This window comes from Gymnodraco acuticeps, unplaced genomic scaffold (genome assembly GCF_902827175.1).
Source record: "Gymnodraco acuticeps unplaced genomic scaffold, fGymAcu1.1, whole genome shotgun sequence".
In the NCBI taxonomy this organism is placed as follows: domain Eukaryota; kingdom Metazoa; phylum Chordata; class Actinopteri; order Perciformes; family Bathydraconidae; genus Gymnodraco; species Gymnodraco acuticeps.
The window spans coordinates 1,289,983-1,306,055 of record NW_022990692.1 but is presented as its reverse complement, the minus strand read 5'-3'; the positions used below and the strand labels follow the sequence as shown (position 1 = coordinate 1,306,055).

General features: G+C 39.0%; 1 protein-coding gene across 1 annotated transcript; it reads right to left on the bottom strand.

Moving 5' to 3' along the window:
• Positions 1-1,464: 1,464 nt before the first annotated feature.
• si:cabz01007802.1 lies at positions 1,465-15,926 on the bottom strand. Its single transcript, XM_034230490.1, is given in 26 exon segments — positions 1,465-2,033; positions 2,035-2,133; positions 2,332-2,702; positions 2,705-2,745; positions 3,109-3,154; positions 3,245-3,284; positions 4,302-4,379; positions 5,010-5,042; positions 5,210-5,263; positions 5,880-5,957; positions 8,381-8,452; positions 8,766-8,828; positions 8,941-9,000; positions 10,092-10,166; positions 10,286-10,348; positions 10,453-10,524; positions 10,744-10,794; positions 11,142-11,201; positions 11,309-11,368; positions 13,204-13,269; positions 13,346-13,405; positions 13,909-13,974; positions 14,059-14,115; positions 14,207-14,302; positions 14,389-14,455; positions 15,623-15,926. Coding segments are annotated over 25 exon segments (2,208 nt in total). The 5' UTR covers position 14,455; positions 15,623-15,926; the 3' UTR covers positions 1,465-1,652.
• Positions 15,927-16,073: the final 147 nt, after the last annotated feature.

Here is a 16,073-nt window from a genome sequence, read left to right as displayed (position 1 = left end):
CACCTCAAACACCATCTGTTCACTCAGGCCTTTGGCCTCAACTAATATACAGTACTCAGCAACCTGTTCCTGTTTTTGTTTTCTTCAGCCTATGTATCTTTATTATTACTTTTTGTTTTGTTACTTCCCATTGTAAAGCGTCCTTGGGTTTCGTGAAATGCGCTATATAAATTGAAATTATTATTATTATTATTATTATTGACTGTAAACCCTTAACGCAGCCTCTTTGGTCCTGAGGTTTAGTTTATTCTAAGCATACAGAGCTGCAGCACAGGCTTTACATCGACATATGATGTGATTTCAGTTCAATTACATCCCTTCATTTTGCTGGATGGAAAACTTGATTTGCAGTCAATGCACCTAAATCACAGTTTCTACAGTCCAAAGGCTGTTGTTGCACAAACACACAGCGTGGATTTATTATGCGAGGATTACAATCCAAATGTTGCAGCCAATTGCTATTAAAAAGCAATTGGCTGCAACATTTATGTTTCATGGTTTCATGGTTAAGGAGGCTTGATTTGTTTTTACACTTTGACAAAATGTAGTTCAAATGTCCTTAAATGTAACAAACGTATTTACCTTTGCTGTTCTTTTATTGACATATGTTAGACTGTAAATTCAGTTTGATTTATTTTAATCTCATCATAAATTTAAATCTGAAAGTTTACAATCTGTTACAAGTTATTAAGAATAGTGTGTTTGTGTTAAACATGCATTTATACATGTAAAATATTTGCATTCAATCAAATGAGTCTTCCTAAGAATAGCTTCCTGTATATGAATGTCTCCCCTCTCTTCTTTAGATGGCCAGAGGTCTGACTCCCATGGGTGCCGAGGTTCTGCTGGATGTGTAAGTAGATGCATAATTATTTTTATTTACACCATAATGAAGCTTTATTCTAGCCTATTGGAAATTAATAATGACATTATACTCAAAGGATACTTTATATTTACTCTCACGCACATTGTATTTCCTATGTAGAATCTAACCTCAAATACCTTTTTAGATTTGGACACCACTGCAGGAAGTTTATCCCCCATCAGTCAGACCCATCTTTTGTTAGAGTTGCGCAACTAATTTCCACTTATGTTGAAAGCATTTACATATGCTTGACCTGGAGAAGGTCAGTCGTATTTAGACACTTCCTCTTTCAGTGTTACGGTTGATTTCCTTTAATCTTAGCATAAGAAGTTCTGATGCTTTTTCGAACACTTGCCTCAGGCTGTCGTGCAATGTAGCCATTAACAGTAAATAATGTACTTAAGAATTTATATTAGAAAATGAATGAAAAGGGGCTTTTTCTGTCCTGACAGGGCTGTCTACATTTCTCTGTGCCCTCATGACGCTGACAGAAAGCCTGTGACTCCTGCTTTAAAAGAATGTCTCTCCCTCTACCGGTCCGTCGAGTCTGAAACTCCAGACTTTCACAACTGAGACCAGGGAAGTAATGAAGAAAGGCGTTTGAGCAAGAAACCACTTTAATTGCAAAGGTGACATTACTTCAACATGACACTTACACAAAGTACATACAAATTAAAATGACAGCTAATATATCTAATAAATATTCATTCAATTAAGCTCCTGGGAAGAGTGATGGTTTTTGGTGTTGTGATTTAGACTTTGGTTTTCTAACACTATCCTTCATTCTTCATTCATCAAACTCCACAAGTTTCTTCAGCTCAGACTTCAGCAGCTCTTCGTCCTCCTCTTCCTCGACCTCCACCTCGATCCCGTCGATGGTTTTCTGCAGCTGCTCCTTGATGCGGTTCAGCTCCAGCAGCCCGTCCTGCAGGTCCTTACAAACTTCTCGAATCTTAGCAGCAAACTCAGTCTTGGCTCCCTTTTTGAGCTCCATGGTGTCCTTCGCCAGGAAGAAGACATCGAGAGCCAGGAAGAGACCGGACATGACCCCCGTGGTAATGCTCATCACCTGCACGGCTTTAGCAGCGCTTCCAGCCGCCGTGAGGACCTGCACGGTGTTGATCAGGCTCTCCGTGTTGACCACTAAAGCCTTGCCGGCGCGCCCCCCCCTCCTTCATCACGTGTTTGACGTTCTGGTTGAGGTGCTTTTTGGAGATGCTCTCAGCATACGCCTCAAAGTTCCACTCCTCCAGCGCTTCCATCCCTTCCTGTCGGGAGGGAAAAAAAACTTAGTTCAGGCGACTATTTTAAATTGTCTGACTTTAAAACCAAGATTTTGAGGTTGAGTTTATTTGTTTATAGTGTCGTGGACAGTCCCCATTGATCAACTGTCACAAAAACAGGTGTAGGTGTAGTTTTCAGTGAACCACGTAAATCTTTAATGGCACAAACTTGTATCTTCTCACCTGCAGAAACTCCAGGCACTCCTTGATGTCCTTGATCTCCTCTTCGTAGTCTTGGATAATCTTCTCCACCTTCTTGCGGTCGGTCTTTGAATGCACTGTGTCCGTGATGTTGGCTGAAGCAGACGCCACCCCGCCTGCCGTAGCAACACCGATGCCGACCGCCACGACGATGAGCGACGCCCCGGCGGTGAAGGGCGCCAGGATGAGCCCGGTGATGGTCGTGATGGATCCTGCCACGCTGGCCACCCCCCCGCCCACACTGGCCTGGACCGTTTTCTTGTGGAAGACGTCAGCTGAGTCGGCCATAGACAGCAGCTCCAGGATTCGCTGCTGGAGGGTGGCGCCACGCTGGTTGAAGAAGCGAACAAAAGACGAGCCGCCATGAAGACACGGTCGGCCGCTTGTTCCACCACACTGAGACGAGAGAGACGAGAAGATGAGTTTACTGGACGTGAAGAGTATACACATATTGGACTTAGTTAATTTCTAACAGGAAATAAAGACTGTCACAGTTTCGGCAAAATTGTGGAGTAGAGTAACACATCAACCCTACTTATAGAAAGAGTAATACAATAAATGTTGTGCATGCACAGCGATTGGCTGCTGTAGTCCAGGGGAAAGTGCACTGATCTGACAACACAGATGGAATCAGTTCAATCCCACCTTGAAGTGTTTTTAGAATAAAGACATAACCCTATATTGCTTAAATTGTATTGTTTTTGAGTGAGTCATTTTGGATAAAAGCGACAAATTCTAAAAGCAAAGAGTGCTACTTACTCTTGAGGTTCTTCGTCCTGGTTGCCCTCACTCCACTCAGACCAGCCTAACACACAGGAAGGAAACGACTTAGGTATAGTTTGGCAAAAGGCAGGAATACTTATAAATCATTAAATATTGACAATATTAAGCTTACCTTCTACCATATTCCACCACGCTAAAAGGCCTTCCTCATCCTGTAAATGAACAATTGTGAAATGTATGTATGTACAGTTGCAAGAAAAAGTATGTGAACCCTTTGGATTCTCCACACATAGCGTTGTGTGTTCCTTCCAAACAACTCAACTTTGGTTTCATCTGTCCACAGAATATTTTGCCAGTAGTGCTGTGGAACATCCAGGTGCTCTTTTGCAAACTTCAAACGTGCAGCAATGTTTTTTCTGGACAGCAGTGGCTTCCTCCGTGGTGTCCTCCCATGAACTCCATTCTTGTTCAGTGTTTTACGTATCGTAGATTCGTCAACAGAGATGTTAGCATGTGCCAGAGATTTCTTTAAGTCTCTAGCTGACACTCTAGGATTCTTCTTCACCTCATTGAGCATTATGCGCTGTGTTCTTGCAGTCATCTTTACAGGACGGCCACTCCGAGGGAGAGTAGCAACAGTGCTGAACTTTCTCCATGTATAGACACTTTGTCTTACCGTGGACTGATGAACATCAAGGCTTTCAGAGATATTTTTGTAACCCTTTCCAGCTTTATGCAAGTCAACTATTCTTAATCGTAGGTCTTCTGAGAGCTCTTTTGTGCGAGGCATGGTTCACATCTGGCAATGCTTCTTAAGAATAGCTAATTCAAAACTGGTGTGTATTTTTTATAGGGCAGGGCAGCTTTAACCAACACCTCCAATCTCGTCTCATTGATTGGACTCCAGGTTGGCTGACTCCTGACTCCAATTAGCTCTTGAAGAAGTCTTTAGCCTAGGGGTTCACATACTTGTCCCACCCTGCACTGTGAATGTTTACATGGTGTGTTCAATAAAAACATATAATTGTTTGTGTGGTATTAGTTTAAGCAGACTGTGTTTGTCTATTGTTGTGACTTAGATGAAGATCAGAACACATTTTATGACCAACTTATGCAGAAATCCAGGTCATTCCAAAGGGTTCACTTTTTCTTGCAACTGTACATGGAAATTAAATGCACATGAAACAAGCATGACATGGTGTGATTGTATTGGACGTAAAGAAGCTTACATCCAGAGGGTCAAAGGTCGTTCCTTCACTGAGCGCGGGTACATCGGCCATCTCTAGTGTCTGAACTTCAACTACTTCCTAGAACAGAAAAATACAACACATAAGAAAAGAAAGAAAGATGTACAAACACTAAATTGTGCTATGGCTATGTACATCATGTCGAAACTATCAGTATAATGACAAAGTGATGTAGAAAACGTCAAAGAAAACAACATAGTATATAGTGTGTCGAAAATAGGCAAAAAACCACACGTCGACATTTTCAGAAAAACTTACATAGTATGCTGAAAATATGCAAAATACGACATAGTATGACAAATATCAGAAAAACGTCATGGTACGTTGAAAGTATAGCAAGTCAAAATATGACTGAAATATAATTTATTTTACATTGTACTTGCGATATGTACTCAGCGTTGCCACGTGAATTGGGGATGCACTTGCAAACAGGAAATACAGTAAAGAGACACATGGGAGAATGTGAAATAATATTTACCACAGACACAGTGTGCTGAGGTTTAAAGAGGCCGAATCGTTTTGAGAGACAAATCGTAGGCCACAATTTAATTTGAAAGACATCTTAATCAGTCCGACAACGTCATACTAAAATGACATGGCAAATAAAGGATTCTTTAACACACACCCTTTATCATAAATTACCCTTCCTTTTTTTCAGAGGTGACACATGAAGCTGAATTGGTTACTCACCTCGGGCGGTGCCTGCGTGTCAGCTGATGAGTCCTGCAAATAAAACAAAAAAACAGATCAATAAACAACAACAAAAAGTACCATTCCAATAAAATAGTTTGAAAACAATTTCATACTTTTTAGCTTAATGTAAATAAAAGAAGTATGTAAACATATTTTAGTGGGATTTGAGCAGTAGGATGAAAGTCATGTATTGGTACCTTGGTTCGAGACCCAAACAACGCAGTGGGCAGAATCCTCTTTATTCTGAAAGTCTAGAGCAGAAATATTCTTACATCTATATTCCAAAAAAAGCATTAACCGTATGAGTAAAACCACAAAAGAGACAATTATTTCTCTTGACGTAGGTGTTCAAACAGTTCAGGCAGGCAGGCGCAGGCGCGCGCGTGCACACACACACACACACACACACACACACACACACACACACACACACACACACACACACACACACACACACACACACACACACACACACACACACACACACACACACACACACACACACACACACACACACACACACACACACACCACACACACACACACTGCTACGCTGCTGCAAAGCTATTCTCTATTCAATTATTACGAATATTAAACGCAGGTGCACATTTCTCAGAAATACACTCAAAAAGTGTGAACAGACCCCGAGATAGAACATGTTTTCTGTGCAAAACAACTCAGAGCATTCTTTGTGCACGCTATTTTATGAACATATATTATAAATGATCCTGATGCTAATGGGTGGGGCCAAAATTGGCCATTTCCTGAAAAGGTGTGTGAACATGTCCTCAGCGTCCTCAGTAAATGACGCGTACTGTATTCTTGTATCTAGGCGTGAATGCACGCTGACCTACATTTCTGACATACCATAGTTCTCTTCCTCGGGGCCTCGGCAGGCGGGCCCTTCACCTCGAGGACGGGGTCAACGTCAGCGTACCAGATCGACTGCAGACAGAGGGAGGCAGGTGTTGTTTCAACTAAGTGTTGCTAAAGATATGATCACTATCTACTATCAGAGGCGTGTTGAGCGTTGGTGTTCGGAGCAGGGGGTCACAGGTTCAAACCCCACTGCAGTCAGCATGTCGTTGTGTCCCTGGGACACTTCACCCCAAATTGCTCCTGTGGGGATTGTCCACAGTATTGAGTACGTAAGTCGCTTTGGATAAAAGCGTCTAACAAATGACATGTGATGTACTGTAATCTATCTAAGTGGCTGTAAGGCAGGTCCTGGGACAGCTTTACTACGGTTGTGTAGTCTTTATTATTAAGAGTCACATTCTTAACGAAAATCTACTCACACGAAGTACTTCATTTTCTAGTTTTAAGCTTTTATCCATAAAAGTGTGTCTTTCAGTAACTTTTTGAGAGAATTAAGCAAGAATGTGTCAAATGTTCAAAACTGCATTGTCTCCCTGTAACAGTCTTAAAAACACAAACTGCCATCAAAGAAGCCCAATTCCTTACAAAGTGCTTCATATTCTACCAGTTGAAAAGTGCATGTATTAAAGTGTATTTATAAGTGTCAAGAAACAAGCAAAAGTCCTTTAAGTTGACAAAACGGCATTGTTTCACTGAAATAGCGTGAAAATCAAGTGCCATTAAGCAGAGGTGCTAGAAGAAGTACTATTTACTAGAAGTACTACTACTAAGAAGGACTATTTACTAGAAGTACTACTACTAAGAAGGACTATTTACTTCAATAAAAAGTAGCAATACTACAGTGTAAAAATACTCTATAGCAAGTAAAAGTCCAGGATTTAAAATTGTAATCAAGTAGAAGTACAAAGTATTAGCATAACATGCAGGATGACCATCCAATTGGTATTTAATAATTATGTTATTAAATGTATACAATTATTGGTTCATTAATGTGTTCATCACTTCAATGTTGCACTAAGCTAATGGTGGGGTTTATATGAATTAATTTAAATGCTAATGAGAAACTTAACCAATAATAATAATATATAACAAAGCGTGTCAGTATATTAATAACCTAAATCTGTAACTAGTAACTCAATCTGTAAAGTAAAGGTAGAAAACATAACATTTGCCTTAAAAATTAAGTGAAGTATAAGTATTAACTAGCATGATGTAAAAATACAAATACCACCAGGTTTTACTTGAGTGAACTACTTAGTAACATTACACCACTGTTATTTACGGATGTAAAATGTACAATGAACCTTTCAGTATGTTGTCTCTGACATATGCAGGAAGATTTATTTGTCTCTTTCTAGAATTGTCCGGCTCATGTTACACTGAAAAAAACAAACGCTCATTGTTGTATTGTGGTTTCTCGGCAGGAGTGCATTTCAGGCTGGACAGCATTTTTTGGATGTTGCTTAAGAGTACTTTCCGCTCCTGAATAAAGCCGTAAACAATAACAGAGGTGAATGAACGTTCATAACCGTCATTAGAAGTGCCAAATAGAGGCCACACCCATAAGAACACGGACCCATTTCTACTTTTGGGAAATTAAGGGGAACCTAATTTAGACTAAATGGACCACCACGAACACATTTCTGACAAGTAACCCCCCCCCCAGTGTCAATGGATGGATTATTTCCCCCCATTCTGTCTCTCATAGTTGAGGTATACCTAGGATGAAAATTACAGGCCTCTCTCATCTTTTTAAGTGGGAGAACTTGCACAATTGGTGGCTGACAAATTCTTTTTTGCCCCACTGTATATCACATTGGGCTTTAATGGTAAAATAACTCTTATTTTCAACTTAATTAATGAGGATGATTTGTTGGTTTCAATTAGTTTGAACATTCTTTGAATTGAAGAATAAGAACATATCAACTCAATATAATTGAATCAGCTATATTAACTGAGCAGATCATAATCATATTTCTAATTGTGCATAAATGTCACTTTGGGTTTACTATGAACGTTTAGGGTTAAAGTCCCGATGTGACACCAGTGTCACAGCGATGTTTGTCTCATTTATTTAATAACAATTTGATCACGAAATGTTTCCACAACAGGTTCAATGTAATAAAGGATTAAAATAAATAAAGCATTTTCATTCTTAAATGGCTTGAATGTTACCTTCAGCTACAAAAAAAAGTTTTTGAAATGTAGCTAGTTCTGTCACATGTGTTAGTCTGGCACATGGACATCTTGGACATGTTGTTATGGGAACACAAAATTACATGTCCTGGACCATGGCCTACCAGACTGTTCAGTGTGTGTCACTTGGGGACTTCATGTGATAAAATAAGCTGTATAAGGAACTTTCCAGAACATTTAAAGTTCATGTGACACCCGTGTCCCGGTGGGTCCTTATGGGTTAAAAAGGCCCAAACCCAAAGGTCAGTAAAGAGGTCATCAAAAACAGACAATAAGAGGAATTAACGTCTCACGTGTCTCTCTATGATGCCGTCATCGATGCTGTCAGAGCTGGAGGAGTGGTCACTGTGAATGGCTGGGTTTTCCTGATGAGGAATAAGAAAGGCATGGGATTAAAAAAAACTCAATAATACAGTGCTCACCTGTTTATTCCAAATAATTATACATAATTACAGTATAATCCTTTCATTCATTACATTAATAAAAAGTAAAAAGCCAGCTTAAAGCGTCTTTGAGAATTAGGAAAAGCGCGTATATTTATTTAAGTCTTGTTCTTATAGCTATGATGACCTGAGCACTTTTGTCATAAACAACAGATCAGGAGTTACATACCTAGGGGGGCTGTGATTAATGCATTTCAACTTCTCGATACCTTAAAAAATAAAAGAATGCTCTTACCGTAAAACGCACCTGCGTCATCAACGCGGAAGAAGAGTCCTTCAGACATTCTTCACCTGGCGTCTGCATCCAAACACAACAGAGGCTTCAACATGGCTAACCACAGCTGAAAACTGAGCATGACAAATAAAACCTGGTAATCCCACATCAATGAGGTCAATCTTGTGTACAGTACCTGAGTGTGAGACTTAAACGGGTTCACTTTCTGCATCATGCCTTTAAACATCCCAGGGTTCTGAAATAAATACAGAAATGATGCAGTCAATACGGTGAGGATTTGAAATATCATAATAATAATAATTCCTTACATTTATTATAGCGCTTTTCCAGATGCTCAAAGCGCTTTACAAATACACATTACACATATTTTGTATACATGCAATGGTCACTGTGGACAATACCCACAGGAGCAAGTTCAGGTGAAGTGTCTTGCCCAAGGACACAACGGCTTTACAGACTCAGCAGCGGCGGGTTTCACCCCTTGATCTGATGATCATTGCACAGCGCACTGCACCACACCGTCCATCTTCACGCCTCGAAGTCATCGAGGCGCTTTTACAAGTACACATTAGTATCATACATGTACTGTGGACATTACCCACAGGAGCAAATCCGGGTGAAGTGTCTTGCCCAAGGACACTGCAAATATCATGCATAACATTGAATATAACTGTGTAGAAGTAGAGAGAAATCACCAAGTATCTATTACTATGAGGACTTGTTCTGTTCTATGGCGCCCCCTTGTGGAAGTAGGGAGAATAACCCTGGCAGACAATATAACTTCTACCATCTTTGTCGGGTTGAACACTACGCAGACAATAAGCATTAGCATGTTATTATAGGTATTATCTCTGTGTGCGCTGTTATAAAATATGATTCAGATTTTTTATTAAACAAGGCACAGCGAATGTGGCAAATACTCTTGTTCTAAAGACTTAAAAGGGCTTATTAAAAGGATAAAAGCCTCAGGTAAAAGTCATTTAATGTAATGTAAAGACCCCATATTAGTTAGTTGATGTACATAACCCGGAGAAATGTTACTTTTATTTTGCTTAAAGCTGAAGTGGGCAGTATATTTATGCCAATGTGCAGAAATACCATTATAAGTAGTATAATTCAAGTAGTACACCTTCCTGAGTCTGAAAACAGAGCCACGAGGAGGTGCAGGAGTCCAGTTCTCTACGGCTACTTCAATAACAATATGCTCAAATGTTATTTATGGGTTGTTTGCCCAATCACACCCAAATTAACCCGCCTACTCCAGATTGAATGCCTTCAAAGACTGCATGGGGTGTGCTTATTGGCTGTTCATCTTAACAGATCTACCTGCTTCTCTGAGACGTTGTTATTGTCCAAACTGCCGCTGCTGGAGGAGAGGTCATCGTGAAGAGGCTGGTTATCCTGGGAAGAAAAAAATAACGGAGGATATCAAGGAGATTGTACGAAGCAAGCACATTTAATAACAATTGTCTCCTTTCCAAATGTCCTTATAATGCTGTCTTCAGAGTTAGAACTGGTACCTTTGGCTGTGAGGATTTGAACGGGTTGACTTTCTGCATCATTCCTGCAATCTTCCCTGGATTCTAAATAGTAAAAACAGTGATTGGACGATGAAATTGAAGCATAACATGTGAGGAGATGACAATGTGTAGTTAGCATGACTTTTGCATGAGACGACAATGTCTACCTGTTTGTCTTGAAGCTCATTTCCCGTCTCTGGAGGATCTGCAGAATCATCTGGAGGATCGCTCTGTGGCCCCTGAAGGAGAGAGAGGACAGTAAACACAAGATGAACCAAAAATCCTTTCCGTGTGAAAATCGTTTTTAATACGTTTAATTTTCTTTTTAAAATCTAAAAATATGTGTTTTTCAGCTCCAATTTAACAAAAGTAGGGTGTTCAGTTAAATCATATTTTCCTGAGATTTTGCACATTAGATTATTTCCAGGTGTATTGATAGTTTCATGTTGAAGATGTACCTGTGTGGAAGATTTGAACGGGTTGACTTTCTGCATCACCCCTTTCCTCTTCTGAAACACAACAATGCAAGGTCACCCCGGACATTTTTTACTAAGTGATTTGTACTTTTTTCGAGTACTTGAAGTATCTCCTATTGTTCACATTAGTAGGCGTTTCAAAGTAAGAGGCTTAAAACCGGGGATTGGAAACGTATCCCGGGTCTATTTTTAAAATATGATGAGACTTCCTTATTAGATCAAGCCTGATATGTTGTCTTGCATCACAGCAGCTCCAATTACAACATCAACAAGGACAAGGACAAGGACACAGACTTTTAACATAACATTATGACGACCGAGGACAATATGTTCCAGTCTCTTTAACACTCTTTTTCAATGAGGATGACTGGCTCTCTCACCGGATTAGAGTCTGACACCGTTCCTTGTTCCAAAGACTCTGAAGACGCAGCTTTAGAGGCCTGAGTGAGAAACACAACAGCTGATTGGACATCTTATCGTCTCACACAGACCCTCCATTACCAGTGTTACCATTAAAACTGTGACATGCACACGGTGCTGTGGTCACCTGGGAGGTAGACTTGAACGGGTTGACCTTGTTGATGACCCCTCTCAGCACACCGGGGGTCTGAAACAGAGGTATAATACATAAATACACATGCTCCATACTGCTTATCACCTGACATGTGTGTCCTCTGTGTGTGTGTCTAATGAAAACACATGTTGTGAATTTTCAAAACAATTACTTCAATCTTCATACAATACATTTTGACTTTACAACGCTCTGGAGTTAATGAAAAAGTTTGGATCACACGAGTCAGGAATAATCCCACACAGCGACCTCTGTAAATGAATTATATAAATAATGAAATGCTTATTATATTTGTTTAGCATTAATATTTGCAAGTGGAAAGTATCAGGGTGTACACGGAAGACATGGACACAATTACAAAAAAACAAAGCTGGGTATTGTTTAAATGCTGATTTAGTTTTAAACGTTATAAATGATGCTTTGATAATGATGTATGCATTAGAGGAAGTGACACATAGGGGTTAATTTATTTCATTAGTACGTATATAACTTACTTATTTCAGTTTTTTATTTGCGTCATGTATCTCTCACACTATTGTTAATCTTTCTTTTTGTCTTAAGTATACTGCATGTTGCACTGGGGACTTTGTTCATTTGACAATAAAACGTTTTTTTAATATTTTTCCTCAGTCTTCATTTTAGACACGCTGTTACGTTCCGGCTCGGGGAAAAGAGAAAGTAAAATAAAACCTGTTGGTAAATTAGAAGTTGTTTAATGAGAAAAGAGATACATTTTAGTTGGCAAATGCGAGGTGTGAACTGGTGTACTTAGCATTGTTTGGTTGTGATCAGTTCGCTAAAAACACAACTGAAACATACAATATTGACACTTCCTGTTCTATACAAATGAATAGGGATGCTTGTTTTGGGTGTCGACAGAGCTGCTTTTAATACACAAACAGAAGAAGAAACCAATTAGTCCCCGTGATATAAAAAAGGTATATTTCTCAGTAGGGATGTAACGATACCAAAAACTCACGGTACGATAATATTGCGATAAAAAGTCCACGGTACGATATTTATCGCGATATTAAAAAATGAAGGAATTTTTTTTGATTTTTTTTTTTTTTTTTTTACATTCATTTTTTTTTCTTCATTAAATAATAAATCTGATTTGTACAGCATTTTAGTAGGATAGTAGTATTTTAAAGTGTCAACAATATAATAATCAGACCCTGCAATAGAATAAATCAAGTTTCACTTTAGTTTTTCAAGTAACTCAACTCTAACTCACTCACTCAGCATCATCAAGGTTATCTTTTAGGAATATGAGCATGTCCACATTTCCAGGTAGAAGCTGGGATGTTTGGGCGTTTGCAATATCCCCTGCTGTGGAAACAACTATCTTGCTTGGTACTGATGTTGCTGGGACAGAGAGATATGCTTTGGCCATGGGTGACAGCAGTGGGTCAAACTGTGCATTGTCTCTCCACCACTTCAAAAACAATACAGTGTTTGCCAAGAAGGTGAGGCTTATTGACAGGGCGAGGTATAGATATACTGTTGGTACTTGTCAATGTCTCTAGGTATGTACATGTAGCCCTGTAAATACGATGTCCTTTTGTGTTATCTGTTGTTTTATGTTCATGTTGTAACCTACTTGTTGTCATGTTGGACAGGTCTCCCTTGAAAAAGAGAATGATGATCTCAATGGAACCATCTGGTTAAATAAAGGTTTAAAAAAAAAAATTTTTTTTAAAATATATATATATATTTAAACATTAAAAAAAAATCGCGATAGATTTTTATCAGTCTCACGACGGCATTGAGACATCTATTTACCGCGATATTCGATATATCGTTACATCCCTATTTCTCAGTGTAACAATCATTTTCCAGACCATGCCTGTCTCCACCTGAGATTTCCTCACCTGTGTGGCGTCGGTTCCCTGCTCCAGTGACTCTGAGGAAGGAGCTTTGCTGACTGTGGAGGACGCCTGAATACAGAACAACGTTTAAATCATATTCTACTTTAAGTTTTCACATTCACCGTTTCATGTTGGCATGTTTTACCTGGGAGGTAGACTTGAACGGGTTGACCTTGTGCATGACCCCTCTCAGCCCACCAGGGTTCTGAAACACAGGGTTTCACATATGTCATAAACTGATTCACTCAAAATATGACACCTTGCGGCTGTATTAAAGGAATGTACAGCTAGGACTTAAAGTCTATATATATAGTCTACATAAAGTCACCTACTGTGATTTAAAAAACATCCGTATTGAGGCCTTATTGGAGCCAATGTTAGCTAAACTTACACACAAATGAATGGTTATCAGGTTTTTAAACAACAGGAGCAGCAAAAGTTTAGTTTCTTCAAACATTGAAAAAACACATTGTGGTACACAGGCTATTTCTTTCAATTATCTACTAAGTTTATGCGTTAATTGATCAATTCTAAAAAGGTGAACTAGAAGGCCATCCAGAGAGTGCAAACCACCTCTAAGGCTGTTTCCATCAGTGAAGAAAAAAATAACGTTTGTATTCGCCTTGTGCTTGCATGACAGTGTGAGAGGAAAAACCAATTGCAAATAAACAAAATGTGGTTTTAATATAAAAGGTACGTTCTCCTCACCTGTGTGGAGGCGGTTCCCTGCTCCAGTGACTCTGAGGAAGGAGCTTTGCTGACTGTAGAAGGGGGCTGAATAAAGAGCACACATTTAAAATCATATACGTTTACATGAATTAGTCAAAGTCATGAAAGGTAAATGCTGGCATGTTGAACCTGGGAGGTAGACTTGAACGGGTTGACCTTCTGCATAACTCCCATCATTCCTGTCGTCTGTTCACACACAAACACATTATGACAAATAAACCACCGGTGAGGTCAAGTGTGACTAACTGATAAAGAAGATATTTCACATGTGACTCACCTTGGTCTTTTGGTTAAGTTCACTTGTGACATCACTGGTGGCACCCGTCCCTTCATCCTGTGTGTTCAGGCTGTGCTCCACAGGATTATTTAGATCCTGGTGGCAAAGAAACGCCTTCATTAAGGAAACAAACAAATGCAAACAATATCCTATTATAACCTCCACCTCTCTCCATTCTGTACCTCCTGGCTGGGTCGAGGTGGAACCACTGGAGCTGCTGTGCCTTTATCTCTCCTGAACATATTCATGCTGAAATACAGACAGTTTTAAACATTAGGACTGCGTGCGACAAAATAATCAGAGATCATTTATTCGTCCCATATTGGGAGAATGTACGTTGTAACAGAAAACGTGAAGATAGAGACACAAAATAAAACACTAACAGTGGTGTAAAGTAAGAAAGTACATTTACTCAAGTACTGTAACATTTTCAGGGACTTGCAGTTGACTTTTTCAATGCTTTGCTACTTTGTACCTCTACTTCACTACAATTATTTAATACCTTTAGTTACTTTACAGATTTGGATTAATGATAATGTCAATACTTCTCTACTTTTACTTTAGTAACATTTTGATTGTAGGACTTTCCCTTTTAACAGAGTATTCCTACTCTCTGATACTTCTACTTTTATAGAATCTGGTATAGGATCTGAGTACTTAAGATAAAGGGCATGCACATAATATAACATTTAAATGTAAAGTTATTCCCATTAACTTAAAAGGCAGCCAGTATGCTAATACTTGTATTTCTATAGGTACATATTACAAAAACACGGAAACATAAAACATGGCACCAACTAAATGATATATTTTTTATATATCTTAAGCACAAAAGTACTATTGTGCTAAGAAAACCGAAACAGCATGACCAGAACACGTGACTCAAAGCTGCACAGGTGGGTGTAGTTTCAGTACCCTTCTCTCTGGATATACCCACATGCCAAACTATATTAAAATAATTGACAATTTTAAAGAATACTTTGTGTAACACATAATTTGCTTTATTTGTTACGTAGGAAATGAATGCTTGTGAAGTCTTAGGCTTTACTGACAACATCGGTTTAGTGATATTTGTCATTCAGGACTTTTTTGTGTGTAGTTTGTGTACTTTATTCAGGTGATACCGATACGTTTTAAAGCCGGAATGAAATCTTAGCGAGCAGTTTCGAAAACTTTAAACGTAGTGAATGTATGTTTTTGTTTAAAATAAATACGCCGAATTAAAACACGTGTCAAAGTGAGTGTTAAAGTCTTAAAATCGTTTCTACAACATGTAAGCTGGTACAAAAAAAGTGTATAAAACCTTTAAATTGACAGAACTTTGAACGCAGTTTGGCTTGTTGAACAGTATCGTACAGGAATGTTTGACAACACAAAAGCCAGCAACAACACAATGAAAAGAGGAATTGTGCCTACCTCAGGGTTGAGACTGAAAGAAAACAAAGTGACAATAAAAACGCTGCTTTTGCAACAACAACAACAGAGAGGTAAAGGAGTTTTAAAAGTTGAAGGTAACGCAGTCCTTCACTTCCCCTTCATGGAGAGCCGTCTAACCGGTTAGTGTAATACTGAACCTAATATTCCTGCTCTCATTTCAGCTTTTTTTTCTTTTACTTTGAGAGGTGAACAAAAGCTGAATACAGTGGGTTAATAGGTGATAATCCACACCTTGAAAGTTGTGGGTCGTTAGAGAAGAGATGTCCTTATGCAGATCAGCTGTGATACCTGAAGGGGGTGTGGCCTATTTCCTGTTGAAGCCTTAAGGAAACACCTCAGGTTTAAAAACGAGAAAATGTAGGCTGAAAATCTATTTAAAAAATACAAATGTAAGGGTTTAAAGTAAAACATCTATTATATAACTTGAGTG